This window comes from Oncorhynchus tshawytscha, linkage group LG26 (assembly GCF_018296145.1).
Source record: "Oncorhynchus tshawytscha isolate Ot180627B linkage group LG26, Otsh_v2.0, whole genome shotgun sequence".
In the NCBI taxonomy this organism is placed as follows: domain Eukaryota; kingdom Metazoa; phylum Chordata; class Actinopteri; order Salmoniformes; family Salmonidae; genus Oncorhynchus; species Oncorhynchus tshawytscha.
The window spans coordinates 40,737,947-40,757,596 of record NC_056454.1 but is presented as its reverse complement, the minus strand read 5'-3'; the positions used below and the strand labels follow the sequence as shown (position 1 = coordinate 40,757,596).

Sequence of the window (19,650 nt, the reverse complement as noted above, 5' to 3'; positions counted from 1 at the left end):
TCCGACCCAGTACTAGATTGTACCTAATAAACTGTCCATTGAGAGTACAATGCAATGTCCTCAAACGACTTCAAAAGTAAAACTGAAGTGACTCAACATAATCATGCAGACTTGTAAACCATTTTCCTCAGGGAATAAGTAAAAATGACATACTGTCCCTCCCCTGGTAGAGAATACAGGGAAAGAGACAAGCAGAATTTCCTGTCAGATCTCATCAATGTCAGTGTTCAGACTCCCTGGCTATGATTGAGTGAGCTGTCATTGATAATGCACGTTTGTTTATTAGACTCAGATGGGAGAGATGACATTATTTGGTTTGGCCATATAGAAGTTTTCAGACACAAAAATGACCAATCAATGGCATTCAGTGACCCTGTGACATAATTTCTTACACCAAACAAGGTAACGGCAGGACACAGGCTTGCATGGCTCCTCTTCTCTCCTCCCTAACCAGGCAGAGATAATAGGTGACTTGACCTTTTTACTTAGTGAGGAGCACGTCATCCAGAGATGTTCTATACTCCTCTCTATTTTGGGACAGTTTGAACCATCTGCAGTGAGAGACCCTCAAACACTCACTCCCCCTACAGCCTAAATAGTCTGATAGCCCAAACTGGATGTGTACTGTCCAGATGGGACCAGACAGCCCAGCATTAATATGATTCTGCTGTAAACTGCTCTTCTCTCCTGACGCCACTGTGTACACCACAGGCAGGAAGCAACATATATCATATCAGTGTTGCAACAGGGCTTCCTGGGTAGTGGAACACTACTGTGTCTGGTACACCCTATCAACTCAGAGGCCCAGGCACTACCGTGTCTGGTACGCCCTATCAACTCAGAGGCCCAGGCATGCTGCACACCACTATTGCTGCAGACAGGAGCAGCAGCCTGGTTATGTAACGGTAATCACATCACCTGAACACCATCTCAGTAGAGGCTGTCATGATAGGCAGTGGAAGGAATGGAGGGATGGATGGAGAGGTGGATGGGATGATGAAAAGGAGGGGGTGGCCGATAGAGAGATAGAGCTGTGGTGAGAAAGGAGACCTCACAGCACTCATCTCTCACTTTTATCACTGTTAATCCCCTCAACCGCCACAGCAGGGCTAGTGAGAAAACATTCTGGAGGCCAATGGCTCAGCTGGTAGATAGGATCGATTCAGGTCAGATCTGGTCAGGGTTGAAGGTGGCCTACAGCCACCAAGTTAAACACTAGACAGACAGTATGACATCACACAGGTCAGATAGTGATTTCACAGAATGATTGATAGAACGAAAATAGCTACTTCTGCACCATACAGATTTTCACTTCATGAAACAGACATACATGGCGCAAAATACCACTGTGTAGAACCATGTAGAACCATACAATGCAGAACAATGTAATGCAGAACCATGAAGAACCAGATCGGACATGCAAACAAACAGTTGGCTAATTGGCTATTAATCCACAGTGAGACAAACTGGTCCTGTGCTGGATGGAGATCCATAGACTTGCATTAGGATGCAGTCAGAAGACCACAGGGTTCCTCATGGTTCCTCAGAAGAACCTTGTGTAAAGGCTTGCCTAAGCCATCGGACCGGGGCTCATTAATGGTGCAGAATGGCTGACCATGCTAGAGTGACCTATCACTGGAAATGCTGCTGTTAGTATAAAATCAACCGTTTTCTGTGGCATTGCTATAGCTAGGTGTATACCACATTGACATGTCAACATATAGGTCCAATATTATTCTGTGTTTGTTAAAAAACATACAGTATGAAGGTCAAGACAGACATCTCGCCTGGTTAATCATCGGTTTCTTTCGGTGCTATAGTTTTAAGGTCAACGGTAAAATAGCAGTCTATTCCGTTTTGGTATGTTCCATCTGTCACACAGAACTACTGTATGACCCCCATGGAGGTGTCCTGTCCACTCTGAAAGAGGGAGGTAGAGGGAGAGAGATGAGGGGAGAAAGGAAAGAGAGAGAGTGAAAGAGACAGAGAAAGAGCGCAAGAGAGAGCGAGAGAGTTTGAGTCCCAGCTGCCTGTGAAGAGACACCACAGGGGAGTCAGTAAGCAGGGTAACTGATGCATCAGTATGGTCGTTACATGGTCATTTAGCATTCGTGAGTCAGACGTGCTATGTGGCGTACGTGTGAGTTGTGGTTCCCCAGTTCCCTCCTGCACAGTGACTTGGTGTTCAGTCCGCATGCCACAGCTACAGAGTCAGGGGAGACCCAGAGATTGGACACTCCTCACGTCGAGAACCACAGACCGTGGACATCACACTCGGCAGGGGGTGGGAGAGGCAGCTGGGACAACTACTACAGAGCTGTGGTAGTGTGAGGAAGCGTGTACAATGTTCCCTCTAAGCTGCACGCGCACCCCGAGACTGTCGCGCAGAACAAATACTCTATCAGCCCACAGAGAGAAGCATGATATTGAACTTCACTCAACTTTCTAGAGTTTTCCCTGTTAGTTAACACTATCAATGTTTTCCTTTACTGTGGTAATTGTGATCGAATCCACACAATATTATCCACTTTGAATGCAACATACCGAAACAAAACAAGCTACGCAATAGATTTTCCAGAACGCATCGGAGTAGGATTATATTGCATTAACACACAGGACTCAGCCCGTACTCTACACAGACTGATGTGGCATAACCAATCAGAGCTGCAGTAGGCCTATATGCAAATAGACCATTGCCATATATGGATCTGTGCCATTTACTTTGAACTGGACTGTGTTTACAGCTGTGGTCCTGAGTAGATGTGCTTGTTTTGAGATCAAAGCAGCAACGTGTGCACGTTTTACTAGTTAGTGAGTTATCAGCACAGTTATAGATCATTTGTAGTCAGCAATAGGGGAGGGATTTCTTCCTACAAGAGCACAAACCATGTACATTTCTAGACATCTTTGAATAGTGAGTCAGGTAAAGAACTTTTTTTGTCTTAAAGTAGCAGTGTTGTATTTCGAGACAGGTTTGAATAAGCTAAGTAGCCAATAGGGTAGCATGACTTGTCTGATTCTCTGTAATAATGGTATGTGAATAATAATGCATTTTATTTTGTAAAGTGGTTTCTTTCATCAAATACCATTTTCAGTCACCTTGTCTGAAGGACAAGTGGATAAACAGGTTCATGTCAAGCCCTGCATGTTTCCCCCCCCCCCAAAGCCTCAAGGAATGTGGGCTTACATTGAACACCACACATTGGCTGCTACTGTAGGCTGAATGATAGAACAGCTATTTCCATGTAAAAATGTTATGGGATGCATTTTCTCCATTGTTTTTGATGGTAGGCCACTCTGGTGGGCCACTCTGGTGGGCCTTAGTTATGATCAAATTGCCACAATAGCCTACTCAGTCACTGTTAAAACTAACAGAGCGGGTACAGCCTCAGTGTTCACAGTAAAAGCACACTGGAAGTTGCACAGAATTTTCACAACGTTCAAGTCTTCGCTCAGCAGAATTTACTGAGTGCTGAGAAACATGAGGGAATATTGCATGGGCCACCGTTCCTTTACTTAGCTTTGATTGTGGACCTGACTCGCACCAACACCCGACCTGGCTTCACCAGCTGTTACTAGCGCCACTCAGCCATTTTCAACGCCACAGGGGAGCTGGCTTGAGAATCATTCTGACACAGCAGAAAACTTTTAGTTTCGATAAACATTCCTGCTCATTTTCATTTTCCCATTTCCTGCAGAGTGGTGTGAATCAAATTGACCTTCAAATTCAGTAAATAGGGATGAGGAGACTTCAGGCAAGTGAGTTTTTCCTGATATGAAAAACAAATAGGTGCAACGGTACTGTCCAGGGGAACTCGGCTCCAGCCCACATCCCCAGCTCCAGCCCACATCTCCAGCTCCAGCCCACATCCCCAGCTCCAGCCCACATCCCCAGCTCCATCCCCAGCCCCCAGCTCCATCCCCAGCCCCCAGCTCCATCCCCAGCCCCCAGCTCCATCCCCAGCCCCCAGCTCCAGCCCACATCCCCAGCCCGTTTGGTAGAAAGGCTGAAGTTCACAAAGCTGAGAAATATGAGGTCTGCAGAAGACAGTGTTTTTAAGTGAATATAACTAATTGTATGTAAATAATATGCAAATACATGTCTGAATGCACAGCTCCAGGCATTGTACTATAGAGACCATGCTAGAGGCTAACTGGAAAACACATAAGGAAATGTATGGATAAGTCATATGCAAATGATATTGCATTCATTGAAGATATAAATAAATCTAAGAGCTTTAGGAGTTATTTGAATTAAACATTTTAATACTTAGTTGGCAACTCATCTAAGGATGTTAATAGCGAGGATATTCATATTAAAGAATATATACTTTAAAGTGGATTAATAGTTTTCAAACAAACATCCGGCACATATGCACATACTGCACTGGTTAATAACTACATGTCAACCACTACTCCTACTGTAAAAGGTGGAAGTTTTAGGTGTGTAATGTTGCAGAACACAGATTCACTGCACAGGCTTTGCGACGGTTAAACAGACAGAACTTTAGAGACGAAAGACAACACCGGATCCCTCAGGACTGTAGAGACCAGAGGACACCATCCATTGAAATAAATACTTCCTGTAGGTCCTGCCTCCTCTGCTGTCTCCTGCCTCCTCTCCTGTCTCCCGTCTCCTCTCCCGCCTCCTCTCCCGCCTCCTCTCAGACATCAGTTTAGCATGTTCCTTCCTTCCCTCACATACTGTCTCCCGCCTCCTCTCCCTCCTCCTCTCCCGTCTCCTCTGACATCAGTTTAGCATGGTCCTTCCTTCCCTCACATACTTTCTCCGGCCTCCTCTCCGGCCTCCTCTCCCGCCTCCTCTCCCACCTCCTCTCCCGTCTCCTCTGACATCAGTTTAGCATGGTCCTTCCTTCCCTCACATACTTTCTCCCGCCTCCTCTCCTGTCTCCTCTCCGGCCTCCTCTCCCGCCTCCTCTCCCGCCTCCTCTCCCGCCTCCTCTCCCGCCTCCTCTCCCGTCTCCTCTGACATCAGTTTAGCATGGTCCTTCCTTCCCTCACATACTTTCTCCGGCCTCCTCTCCGGCCTCCTCTCCCGCCTCCTCTCCCTCCTCCTCTGACATCAGTTTAGCATGGTCCTTCCTTCCCTCACATACTTTCTCCCGTCTCCTCTCCCGTCTCCTCTCCCGCCTCCTCTCCCGCCTCCTCTCAGACATCAGTTTAGCATGTTCCTTCCTTCCCTCACATACTTTCTCCCGCCTCCTCTCAGACATCAGTTTAGCATGTTTCTTCCTTCCCTCACATACTGTCTCCCGCCTCCTCTCCCTCCTCCTCTCCCGTCTCCTCTGACATCAGTTTAGCATGGTCCTTCCTTCCCTCACATACTTTCTCCTGTCTCCTCTCCCGCCTCCTCTCCAGTCTCCTCTCCTGCCTCCTCTCCCGCCTCCTCTCAGACATCAGTTTAGCATGTTCCTTCCTTCCCTCACATACTTTCTCCTGCCTCCTCTCCCGCCTCCTCTCAGACATCAGTTTAGCATGTTCCTTCCATCCCTCACATACTTTCTCCTGTCTCCTCTCCAGTCTCCTCTCCCGCCTCCTCTCCCGCCTCCTCTCAGACATCAGTTTAGCATGTTCCTTCCATCCCTCACATACTTTCTCCTGTCTCCTCTCCCGCCTCCTCTCCTGCCTCCTCTCCTGCCTCCTCTCCCGCCTCCTCTCAGACATCAGTTTAGCATGTTCCTTCCTTCCCTCACATACTTTCTCCCGCCTCCTCTCAGACATCAGTTTAGCATGTTTCTTCCTTCCCTCACATACTGTCTCCCGCCTCCTCTCCCGTCTCCTCTGACATCAGTTTAGCATGTTCCTTCCTTCCCTCACATACTTTCTCCCGCCCCCTCTCCCGCCTCCTCTCAGACATCAGTTTAGCATGTTCCTTCCTTCCCTCACATACTTTCTCCCGTCTCCTCCCCTGCCTCCTCTCCCGTCTCCTCTGACATCAGTTTAGCATGTTCCTTCCTTCCCTCACATACTTTCTCCCGTCTCCTCTCCCGCCTCCTCTCAGACATCAGTTTAGCATGTTCCTTCCTTCCCTCACATACTTTCTCCCGCCTCCTCTCAGACATCAGTTTAGCATGTTTCTTCCTTCCCTCACATACTGTCTCCCGCCTCCTCTCCCTCCTCCTCTCCCGTCTCCTCTGACATCAGTTTAGCATGTTCCTTCCTTCCCTCACATACTTTCTCCCGCCCCCTCTCCCGCCTCCTCTCAGACATCAGTTTAGCATGTTCCTTCCTTCCCTCACATACTTTCTCCCGTCTCCTCCCCTGCCTCCTCTCCCGTCTCCTCTGACATCAGTTTAGCATGTTCCTTCCTTCCCTCACATACTTTCTCCCGTCTCCTCTCCTGCCTCCTCTCCCGTCTCCTCTCCTGCCTCCTCTCCCGTCTCCTCTGACATCAGTTTAGCATGTTCCTTCCTTCCCTCACATACTTTCTCCTGTCTCCTCTCCCGCCTCCTCTCAGACATCAGTTTAGCATGTTTCTTCCTTCCCTCACATACTGTCTCCCGCCTCCTCTCCCGCCTCCTCTCCCGCCTCCTCTCAGACATCAGTTTAGCATGTTCCTTCCTTCCCTCACATACTTTCTCCTGTCTCCTCTCCCGCCTCCTCTCCAGTCTCCTCTCCTGCCTCCTCTCCCGCCTCCTCTCAGACATCAGTTTAGCATGTTCCTTCCTTCCCTCACATACTTTCTCCCGCCTCCTCTCAGACATCAGTTTAGCATGTTTCTTCCTTCCCTCACATACTGTCTCCCGCCTCCTCTCCCTCCTCCTCTCCCGTCTCCTCTGACATCAGTTTAGCATGGTCCTTCCTTCCCTAACATACTTTCTCCCATCTCTTTTCCTCTAGTTTGTGTTCCTCAAGCCCAATCTGATTTTTGAACAGGGCTTGGGGTGTTGGTGTGCGAAACCAACCGGTATGAACTGGTCACCAAGCCAGGCAGTCAAAGCCTCCATTCTACACAGGAGGAGACGGTGCCGATATTGACCTGCTGCAAGTGGCCAACAGACTGAAGGCCTGACCTTTCCTGTATTTTATTTTTTATTTCACCTTTATTTAACCAGGTAGGCCAGTTGAGAACAAGTTAACATTTACAACTGCAAGCTGGCCAAGATAAAGCAAAGCAGTGCGACAAAATCAAACAACACAGAGACAAACTCACAGACAATAACACAATAGAAAAATCTATGTACAGTGTGTGCAAATGTAGAAGAGTAGGGAGGTAGGCAATAAATAGGCCATAGAGGCAAAATAATTACAATTTAGCATTAACACTGGTGATGGATGTGCAGATGATGATGTGCAAGTAGAGATACTGGGGTGCAAAAGAGCAAGAGGATAAGTAACAATATGGGGATGAGGTAGTTGGGTGTGCTATTTACAGATTGGCTGTGTACAGGTACAGTGATCGGTAAGCTGCTCTGACAGCTGATGCTTAACGTTAGAGGGAGATATAAAACTCCAGCTTCTGTGATTTTTGCCAGTCGTTCCAGTCATTGGCAGCAGAGAACTGGAAGGAAAGGCGGCCAAAGTAAGTTTTGGCTTTGGGGATGACCAGTGAGATATACCTGCTGGAGCGCGTGCTACGGGTGGATGTTGCTATGGTGACCAGTGAGCTGAGATAAGGTGGGGCATTACCTAGCATAGACTTTTAGATGACCTGGAGTCAGTGGGTTTGGCGACGAATATGTAGTGAGGGCCAGCCAACGAGAGCGTACAGGTCACAGTGGTGGGTAGTATATGGGGCTTTAGTAACAAAACATCCAGTTTGCTGAGTAGAGTGTTGGAAGCTATTTTGTAAATGACATCGCTGAAGTCAAGGATCGGTAGGAAAGTCAGTTTTACGAGGGTATGTTTGGCAACATGAGTGGCTTTGTTGCGAAATAGGAAGCCAATTCTAGACTTAATTTTGGATTGGAGATGCTTAATGTGAGTCTGGAAGGAGAGTTTACAGTCTAACCAGACACCTAGGTATTTGTAGTTGTCCACATATTCTAACCGTCCAGAGTAGTGATGCTAGTCAGGCGGGAGGGTGCGGGAAGCAATTGGTTGAAGAGCATGCACTTAGTTTTACTATCTTTTAAAAGCAGTTGGAGGCCTCGCAAGGAGTGTTGTATGGCATTGAAGCTCGTTTGGAAGTTTGTTAGCACAGTGTCCAAAGAATGGCCAGATGTACACAGAATGGTGTCGGATCAGAGAATCACCAGCAGCAAGAGCGACATCATTGATATATACAGATAACAAAGTCGGCCGAGAATTGAACCCTGTGGCACCCCCATAGAGACTGCCAGAGGTCCGGACAACAGGCCCTCTGATTTGACACACTGAACTATATCAAATCAAATCAAATTTATTTGTCACATACACATGGTTAGCAGATGTTAAAGCGAGTGTAGCGAAATGCTTGTGCTTCTAGTTCCGAAAATGCAGTAATAACCAACGAGTAATATAACCTAACAATTCCAAAACTACGTCCTTATACACACAAGTGTAAAGGGATAAAGAATATGTACATAAAGATATGAATGAGTGATGGTACAGAACGGCATAGGCAAGATGCAGTAGATGGTATCGAGTACAGTATATACATATGAGATGAGTAGTGTAGGGTATGTAAACAAAGTGGCATAGTTTAAAGTGGCTAGTGACACACGTATTACATAAAGATTCAGTAGATGAGAGTACAGTATATACATATACATAGAGCTCCTGTGCTACCACCGAAGCATACTCCTGGGCTACAATATCCGGACCCACGACCGGTCTATCGATGTCACCGCATGAAGAGGCATAAACAGACTCACCCCATCGCGACGCCCCCCAAAGGCTAACTTTCTAGCCCTTGCTATCTCCTTGCTTGCTAATTCGGCCTGCTAACTGCTAGCTTGTTTAGCCCCGGTCCGCTAACTGCTACCTTGTTTAGCCCCGGTCCGCTAACTGCTACCTTGTTTAGCCCCAGCCTACTAACTGTTAGCGTGTTAGCACAGGCCTGCTAACCGTCTGAATCGCCGCGTCCCAAACACTCACTGGACCCATATTTACTTTCAATCTCTTTTCGATTTTTTATTTGTTTATACCTTCCGGTAACCTGCCTCACCCAATGTGATACGGAATCGCTATTATTTTAAATTTTGAGAACACACTCAAGAACCTCCAGAAGCTAACCAGCTAACTAGCTACAAGCTATTTAGTCATTGTTAGCCACTGCTAGCGGCTTTTACCTTACCTGGATAATAAAATGTCAATATGCCTTGTATACTGTTGTTCAGGTTAGTTATCATTGTTTTAGTTTACAATGGAGCCCCTAGTTCCACTCTTCCACTCTTCACTCTTCCCTGATACCTCCTTTGTCCCACCTCCCACACATGCGGTGACCTCACCCATTACAACCAGCATGTCCAGAGATACAACCTCTCTCATCATCACCCAGTGCCTGGGATTACCTCCGCTGTACCCGCACCCCACCATACCCCTGTCTGCGCATTATGCCCTGAATATATTCTACCATGCCCAGAAATCTGCTCCTTTTATTCTCTGTCCCCAACGCTCTAGGCAACCAGTTTTGATAGACTTTAGCCGCACCCTCATTCTACTCCTCCTCTGTTCCGCGGGTGATGTGGAGGTAAACCCAGGCCCTGCATGTCCCCAGGCACCCTCATTTGTTGACTTCTGTGATCGAAAAAGCATTGGTTTCATGCATGTCAACATCAGAAGCCTCCTCCCTAAGTTTGTTTTACTCACTGCTTTAGCACACTCTGCTAACCCTGATGTCCTTGCCGTGTCTGAATCCTGGCTCAGGAAGGCCACCAAAAATTCTGAGATTTCCATACCCAACTATAACATTTTCCATCAAGATAGAACTGCCAAAGGGGGAGAGTTGCAGTTTACTGCAGAGAGAGCCTGCAAAGTAATGTCATACTTTCCAGGTCCATACCCAAACAGTTTGAACTACTAATTTTGAAAATTACTCTTTCCAGAAATAAGTCTCTCACTGTTGCCGCCTGCTACCGACCCCCCTCAGCTCCCAGCTGTGCCCTGGACACCATTTGTGAATTGATCGCCCCCCATCTAGCTTCAGAGTTTGTTCTGTTAGGTGACCTAAACTGGGATATGCTTAACACCTCGGCAGTCCTACAATCTAAGCTAGAAGCCCTCAATCTCACACAGATCATCAAGGAACCCACCAGGTACAACCTTAAATCTGTAAACAATGGCACCCTCATAGACGTCATCCTGACCAACTGGCCCTCCAAATACACCTCTGCTGTCTTCAACCAGGATCTCAGCGATCACTGCCTCATTGCCTGTATCCGCTACGGAGCCGCAGTCAAACTACCACCCCTCATCACTGTCAAACGCTCCCTAAAACACTTCTGTGAGCAGGCCTTTCTAATCGACCTGGCCCGGGTATCCTGGAAGGACATTGACCTCATCCCGTCAGTTGAGGATGCCTGGTCATTCTTTAAAAGTAACTTCCTCACCATTTTAGATAAGCATGCTCCGTTCAGAAAATGCAGAACTAAGAACAGATACAGTCCTTGGTTCACCCCAGACCTGACTGCCCTCGACCAGCACAAAAACATCCTGTGGCGGACTGCAATAGCATCGAATAGTCCCCGGGATATGCAACTGTTCAGGGAAGTCAGGAACCAATACACGCAGTCAGTCAGGAAAGCTAAGGCCAGTTTCTTCAGGCAGAAGTTTGAATCCTGTAGCTCCAACTCCAAAAAGTTCTGGGACACTGAAGTCCATGGAGAACAAGAGCACCTCCTCCCAGCTGCCCACTGCACTGAGGCTAGGTAACACGGTCACCACCGATAAATCCATGATTATCGAAAACTTCAACAAGCATTTCTCAACAGCTGGCCATGCCTTCCGCCTGGCTACTCCAACCTCAGCCAACAGCTCCGCCCCCCCCGCAGCTACTCGCTCAAGCCTCTCCAGGTTCTCCTTTACCCAAATCCAGATAGCAGATGTTCTGAAAGAGCTGCAAAACCTGGACCCGTACAAATCAGCTGGGCTTGACAACCTGGACCCTCTATTTCTGAAACTATCTGCCGCCATTGTCGCAACCCCCATTACCAGCCTGTTCAACCTCTCTTTCATATCGTCTGAGATCCCCAAGGATTGGAAAGCTGCCGCAGTCATCCCCCTCTTCAAAGGGGGAGACACCCTGGACCCAAACTGTTACAGACCTATATCCATCCTGCCCTGCCTATCTAAGGTCTTCGAAAGCCAAGTCAACAAACAGGTCACTGACCATCTCGAATCCCACCGTACCTTCTCCGCTGTGCAATCTGGTTTCCGAGCCGGTCACGGGTGCACCGCAGCGACGCTCAAGGTACTAAACGATATCATAACCGCCATCGATAAAAGACAGTACTGTGCAGCCGTCTTCATCGACCTTGCCAAGGCTTTCGACTCTGTCAATCACCATATTCTTATCGGCAGACTCAGTAGCCTCGGTTTTTCGGATGACTGCCTTGCCTGGTTCACCAATTACTTTGCAGACAGAGTTCAGTGTGTCAAATCGGAGGGCATGCTGTCCGGTCGTCTGGCAGTCTCTATGGGGGTGCCACAGGGTTCAATCCTCGGGCCGACTCTTTTCTCTGTATATATCAATGATGTTGCTCTTGCTGCGGGCGATTCCCTGATCCACCTCTACGCAGACGACACCATTCTATATACTTCCGGCCCGTCCTTGGACACTGTGCTATCTAACCTCCAAACAAGCTTCAATGCCATACAACACTCCTTCCGTGGCCTCCAACTGCTCTTAAACGCTAGTAAAACCAAATGCATGCTTTTCAACCGTTCGCTGCCTGCACCCGCACGCCTGACCAGCATCACCACCCTGGATGGTTCCGACCTTGAATATGTGGACATCTATAAGTACCTAGGTGTCTGGCTAGACTCTAAACTCTCCTTCCAGACTCATATCAAACATCTTCAATCGAAAATCAAATCAAGAATCGGCTTTCTATTCCGCAACAAAGCCTCCTTCACTCACGCCGCCAAACTTACCCTAGTAAAACTGACTATCCTACCGATCCTCGACTTCGGCGATGTCATCTACAAAATTGCTTCCAACACTCTACTCAGCAAACTGGATGCAGTTTATCACAGTGCCATCCGTTTTGTCACTAAAGCACCTTATACCACCCACCACTGCGACTTGTATGCTCTAGTCGGCTGGCCCTCGCTACATATTCGTCGCCAGACCCACTGGCTCCAGGTCATCTACAAGTCCATGCTAGGTAAAGCTCCGCCTTATCTCAGTTCACTGGTCACGATGGCAACACCCATCCGTAGCACGCGCTCCAGCAGGAGTATCTCACTGATCATCCCTAAAGCCAACACCTCATTTGGCCGCCTTTCGTTCCAGTTCTCTGCTGCCTGTGACTGGAACGAATTGCAAAAATCGCTAAAGTTGGAGACTTTTATCTCCCTCACCAACTTCAAACATCTGCTATCTGAGCAGTTAACCGATCGCTGCAGCTGTACATAGTCTATCGGTAAATAGCCCACCCATTTTTACCTACCTCATCCCCATACTGTTTTTATTTATTTACTTTTCTGCTCTTTTGCACACCAATATCTCTACCTGTACATGACCATCTGATCATTTATCACTCCAGTGTTATTAATCTGCAAAATTGTAATTATTTTCCTACCTCCTCATGCCTTTTGCACACAATGTATATAGACTCCCCTTTTTTTCCTACTGTGTTATTGACTTGTTAATTGTTTACTCCATGTGTAACTCTGTGTTGTCTGTTCACACTGCTATGCTTTATCTTGGCCAGGTCGCAGTTGCAAATGAGAACTTGTTCTCAACTAGCCTACCTGGTTAAATAAAGGTGAAACATTTTTTTTTGAAATGAGATGGATATCTGAGAAGTGGTTGGTGAACCAGGCGAGGCAGTCATTTAAGAAGCCAAGGCTATTGAGTTTGCCGATAAGAGTGTGGTGATTGACCGAGTCGAAAGCCTTGGCCAGGTCGATGAAGACGGGTGCACAGTACTGTCTTTTATCAATGGTGGTTATGATACCGTTTAGGACCTTGAACGTGGCTGAGGTGCACCCATGACCAGCACAGAAACCAGATTGCATAGCGGAGAAGGTACGGTGGGATTCGAAATGGTCGGTGATCTGTTTGTTAATTTGACTTTTGAAGATTTTAGAAAGGCAGGGTAGGATGGATATAGGTCTGTAACAGTTTGGGTCTAGAGTGTCTCCCCTTTTGAAGAGAGGGATGACCGCGGCAGCTTTCAATACGAAAGAGAGATTGAACAGGCTAGTAATAGGGGTTGCATCAATTTCGGGCAGATAATTTTAGAAAGAGAGGGTCCAGATTGGACATGGGCAACTTGCTACAGGGGGTGCTGAGATGTTGGCCGGGGTAGGGATAGCCAGGTGGATAGCATGCCGTAGACAAAATGCTTATTGAAATGATCAATTATCGTAGATTTAGCGGTGGTGACAATGTTTTCTATCCTCAGTGCAGTGGGCAGCTGGGAGGAGGTGCTCTTATTCTCCATGGACTTTACAGTGTCCTTTTTGGAATTAGTGCTACAGGATGCAAATTTCTGTTTGAAAAAGCTAGCCTTAGCTTTACCTATTGACTGAGTATATTGGTTCCGGACTTTCCTGAAAAGTTGCATATCGTGGGGGCTATTCGATGCTAATGCAGAATGCCACAGGATGTTTTTGTGTTGGTCAAGTGCAGTCAAATCTGGGGTGAACCAAGGGCTATATCTGTTCTTAGTTCTACATTTTTTGAACGAGGCATGCTTATTTAAGATGGAGAGGAAAGCACTTTTAAAGGGCAACCAGGCATCCTCTACTGGCGGGATGAGGTCACTATCCTTCCAGGATACCCGGGCCAGGTTGATTTGAAAGGCCTGCTCACTGAAGTGTTTTAGGGAGCGTTTGACTGTATACCAACTGTAATAAAGCAGGAGTCCATGGAGACAGTACAGTAGTCTTGCCCTGCTGTTGAGATATTAAGCTGCTCTTTCCGTCTCTCTGCAGTGAAGCACATGCCTGGCTGGGGACTGGGGAGCACCTGGGGAGTACTGCAAACCCCAGCCGAGCACTATTTGGGAGGGAGTGCGAGTGGTCCCACCACAGTTTAATTATAGAGCGGTTGGAACAGCTGCTAGCTCTGTCTCTCTGCAACGGTGCTACTAGGCCAGGCTAGGCCTGCAGTATGGTAGGAGACGCATCACAGTGAATCCAATCACTCATGTCAACAACAGTCTGATCCCAGACCAGCTCTTGGGGGAGCTGGCTGTTCCGGTAGTCAGTGTGTCAGGATGTAAGTTCCTCTGGGATCTGAGGTTCCCAGATCACCTCTTGGGGGGCTGACTTAGGGGCTCGCTGTTCTGGTAGTTAATGTGTCAGGATGTAAGTTCCTCTGGGAACATCTGATCCCAGACCAGCTCTTGGCAGCCTGGTTGGCTGGATGTTTCAGCAGCAGTGTGTACAACAGGATGTAAGTTAATCCACGTCGACACACTGGTCTGTCTCCTGCAGGGAGAATGAGACATAGGGTGCATCCCAAATGGCTCCGTATTTACTATATAGTGCCCTGCTTAGACACACAGAGAGAGACATACACCACAGCCTAGTCCCTAGTGGTTCTGAAAGGTCCATTTGACCCACTCACAGTCCAGTGGTGGTGAGAGAGAGTTCTACAGAACTACCTCACATTCTACTTGTAGAGCTTTCCGACAACAATTCCAACTTCCTGCTGTTCATGTAAGGCCATGTACAGGATAGAGGGAAGATGACCTCCCTCCAGGTGGACTGGTTGGTTTCGTTACCTTATCACGCAGATGATGCTCGGCCGCGTCAATGTTCAACGGGTCATCAAAGTTAAGTAGATCCTGAGGGAAATGAGAGAGACAGCGGAAGTTTACAAAAAAACTGTTTAAATAAACAACAACCTGCTAACCAAGATTAAATCAAAACAACCACTTGCCAGACTATTAGGTTTGTTGTTGTCTGATACTAACTGACAAAGTAGTGTAATAATCCTGTTGCCATAGAGACTGTGCATGGCGAGTGAGGCGCATTGTGTTATTAGGGAGATAAAATGGCGGCTAGGCCTGTGTGGCGAGCTCCTCACTTCCTGATTAAAAGCTAAGCATCAGGGCATGACTGAGCATCAGGCTGCAGCACCACCAGAGTCCGTCCGATATATCGGTTCACCGATATTAGTGGCTGAAATTGGCCTTTTACCGATATATTGGTATCGGACGAAAATGTCACAGATAACAGATTTTCAATAAAAAGGATGAAAAAAGGAAATTTCAGGCTTATCTGATCATGTGCGACCATTCTCGTGATGTGTTATTATTTTACAATATAAGAAACACATTTTAAGCATATTTCTTGAACAATCTCTCTTTTAGATGGCAATTTGACAACACGTGTGACGATATTACACTTTTTCATTTTCGAGCTGTTAAATAAGAGATTTTAACATCCTCAGTCTACCTGTTCCTCATACATGGGCATATGCAGAGCCTTCAGAAGGTATTCACACCCGTTGAGACTTTTTACACATTTTGTTGTTACAGCCTGAACTTAAAATGCATTAAATTCAGTTTTTTTTGTCACTAGACTACACACAACGTGGAATTATGTTTTTAGTCATTTATAAAAATGTATAAATAAATGAAATGTCTTGAGTCAATAAGTATTCAACCACTTGGTAATTGCAAGCCTAAATAAGTTGATGAGTAAAAATGTACTTAACAAGTCACATAATAAGTTGCATGGACTCACTTTGTGTGCAATAACAGTGTTAACATGATTTCTGATTTCTGAATTTCTGACTACCTCATCTCTGCAACCAACACATATAATTATATGTAAGGTCCCTCAGCCCTGCAGTGAATTTTAAACACAGATTCAATCACAAAGACAAGAGGTTTTCTAATGCCTAGCAAAGAAGGGCACCTATTGGTAGATGTATAAAAAAAACTAATTTGAATATCCCTTTGAGCATGGTGAAGTTATTAATTACACTTTGGATGGTGTAACACCCAGTCACTACAAAGATACAGGCGTCCTTCCTAACTCAGTTGCTGGAGAGGAAGCAAACCGCTCAGCGATTTAATCATGAGGCCAATGTTGACTTTCAAACAGTTTTTACTTAAATCGGCCTGAAAAGCTATGTCAAGACTTTAAAATGTCTGTCTCGCGATGATCAACAATGAACTTGCCATTGCTTGAAGAATTTAAATAAGAATAATGTGTACAAGCCCGGTTTGCAAAGCTCTTAGAGACACACCCACAAAGATTCACAGCTGTACTCACTGCCAAAGGTGATTCTAACATGTATTGACTCAGGGGTGTGAATACTTACTGTATGCAAACTAGATATTTCATTTCAAATACATTTGAAAAAAATGTCTAAAAACATGTTTTCACTTTGTCATTATGTGGTATTGAGAGCAGCTGGGCAAGGAAAAAATAATCTATTGAATCCATTTTGAATTCAGGCTGTAACAACAAAATGTGGAATAAGTCAAGGGGTATGAATACTTTCTGAAGGCACTGTATACCCTGTGTGTTATGGTAATTGTTGTGGCACTGATCTGTCACCTCTGTGAGTTGCTGGTGATAGATCACCCATTACAGAAGGCACTGTACACCAAGAACACACACATTTTAAGATAATTTTCAAATCAGTTTATTGATTACAAGGTACTTACGGTAAACAAGGAGTTCAATCCCCAGACTACATCCTGAAAGACACAGAAACAGACAAGAACATAAATAAACATTTATAGACCATCCATAGACCATCCATAGACCATCCATAGACCATCCATATACCCTCCATAGACCATCCATAGACCATCCATAGACCATCCATAGACCATTCATCACATTTTATGTACCATTAAAAGTGAAACTAAACTAGTCATTAATAACCAGGTCATCGTTGAGCATTTTCATTCCAACAAATTAACAAACAAAATTGTTGAATTCCCCAAATAGATTATAAAGCGGGGCCCTCTATCGTCTCTACAGGCACCATTGTATCCAACGAAGACAGGAACCTTCTGTGAATACACAAGTGGATTGTCTCTCAGCGCATATTAGGCAAATTTCCTTGATGTTCAAACACTGTGAAGAAGTGATTATGATGGGTATTAATTAGCATATCTATTTTGAGGACATTATAAAAGGATGCTGGCATTTGTAATTGAGCATCTCAGAGGGGTGTGAATTCATGAATGATAAAGAGATTTGTTAAATTAATTAAACAACGTGTAAACAATTACCCTTAATACAGGTAACTGACAAAATAAAGGAAACACCAACATAAAGTGTCTTAATAGGTTGTTGGGCCACCATGAACAAGAACAGCTCAATGCAGCTTGACATATATTCTACAAGTGTCTGGAACTCTACTGGAGGGATGCCACACCATTCATCAACGAGAATTCCATCATTTGGTGTTTAGTTGATGGTGGTGGAAAACACTGTCTCAGGCACAGCTCCAGAATCTCCCATGTATTTAATTGGGTCTAGATCTGGTGACAGATGGCCATGGCATATCATTTTTTATTTTACCAGGTAAGTTGACTGAGAACACATTCTCATCTACAGCAACGACCTGGGGAATAGTTACAGGGGAGAGGAGGGATGAATGAGCCAATTGGAAGCTGGGGATGATGGCCATCATGGTGGCCATGATAGTATGAAGGCCAGATTGGGAATATAGCCAGGACACACACTGGGGTTAACACCCCTACTCTTACGATAAGTGCCATGGGATCTTTAGTGACCACAGAGTGTCAGGACACCCATTTAATTAATGTCCCATCCAAAAGACGGCACCCTACACAGGGCAATGTCCCCAATCCCTGCCCTGGGGTATTATTTTTTTTAGACCAGAGGAAAGAGTGCCTCCTAGTGGGCCTCCAACACCACTTCCAGCAGCATCTGATCTCCCAACCAGGGACCAACCGTTTTCATCGTTTTCATGCTTATCAAACCATTCAGTGACCACTAATAACCTGTTGATGGGGTCATTGCCATCCTATAGGGACATAGCCATGGTAGCCAAAATAATGGCCTGCCCAGCATTTCTATACATGCATGATGGGATGTTAATTGCTTAATTAACTCAGGAACCATGCCTGTGTGCCTGATTTCAATATACTTTGTATCCATCATTTACTCAAGTGTTTCCATTATTTTGACAGTTACCTGTAGATCTTAACGTATTCATGTATGCTAGCTTCACCTTCAGGATGCCAGCACAGACAGAACAAGAAGCCAGATGTTTCACCGGATGTAGAAATCTCAAGCATCTGGTTGTTATTTCCCCTCCCCACCAAATATGGTGAGGAGAGGAAGCCCAGTGGCCAGCAGTGGGAGAGTATGGAGCGAGATGGAACTGGGCCAACATTCTGCTGATTTTTTTTGTCAAAGAAAAGCCCGATGGCAATACAGTTTTCTGTTCTCAAAGCTAGAATCTGTTACGAACATAGTGCACTAAGTTTTGTATATTTTCCAAAGTAAAAAAAAAAAAAAGGCAAATTAAGTTATTGCACACATGTGGTTCACAGAGAAGAATATTCCCCAAAGGAAATATGTAAATATACATGCTAGAATGCGCCACTAGGATCTCACTAGCGTGTGCTTGTTCTGCCCACTATACTACATTTGCTCCCATTGAAAACAACACGGATGAACCATCTTGGGTTAGTTATAAATATCTTTAACGTCAGTGTGGACATTCAACTCTGTTCCCCTGCCAACTGATAATGTCATAGACTTGTCACACATGCAGGGCAGGATGAGAGTAAGAACAAGAAAACATGACTGTTAATGGATACTATCCCTAATGGGGTTTTCTAATGGTAATAGATACACAATTAAAACAGATATTCGCCTCGCAGAAAACAAAGGCAATGAGCCCAATTTACTCTTATCACTTTGCTATTTCATTATAAAACAAAGTGTGGTCCCATCAAAGAGCAGGACACAGTGAAGATGGGCCTATAAAACAGACATGGAATAAAACAACAAATGTTTTCCAGGGTTGTGATGCAAACTGCTGTCAGGCGCAATGATTGAAAGTTAGTGGAATTGCATTTAAATGAAATAGTCAATACCTTTCTCTACAGGACCTGCCCTCTATCTTATTTCTCTAACGAGAACCTTTTCTTGACCTTGAAAACACCATTGTGCATAATAAACCTGCAGTTTACTTTCCTTCAGTTAAGTCAGTTAAGAACACATTCTTATTTTCAATGACGGCCTAGGAACAGTGGGTTAACTGCTTCGTTCAGGTGCAGAAAGACAGATTTTCACCTTGTCAGCTCAGGGGATCCAATCTTGCAACCTTACAGTTAACTAGTCCAACGCAATAACGACCTACCTCTCTCTCGTTGCACTCCACAAGGAGACTGTTACGCGAATGCAGTAAGCCAAGGTAAGTTGCTAGCTAGCATTAAACTTATCTTGTTAAAAACAATCAATCATAATCACTAACTACACATGGTTGATGATATTACTAGATATTAGATATATCCTGTGTTGCATATAATCTGACTGAGACGAAAAAAACAAGCATACAAGAATCTAAGTATCTGACTGAGCGGTGGT

General features: G+C 45.6%; 1 protein-coding gene across 3 annotated transcripts in view; it reads right to left on the bottom strand.

The window, feature by feature from the left end:
• Positions 1-19,650, bottom strand: part of LOC112225640 (NEDD8-conjugating enzyme UBE2F) — a 95,389-nt gene that overhangs the window by 14,722 nt on the left and 61,017 nt on the right. For all 3 annotated transcript variants that reach the window (XM_042306650.1, XM_042306652.1, XM_042306651.1), the window contains 2 exons: positions 16,740-16,772; positions 14,841-14,903 (listed from right to left, as the gene is read on the bottom strand). In XM_042306650.1, coding sequence (XP_042162584.1) covers positions 14,841-14,903; positions 16,740-16,772 — 96 coding nt within the window. The remainder of the gene's footprint in view (positions 1-14,840; positions 14,904-16,739; positions 16,773-19,650) is intronic.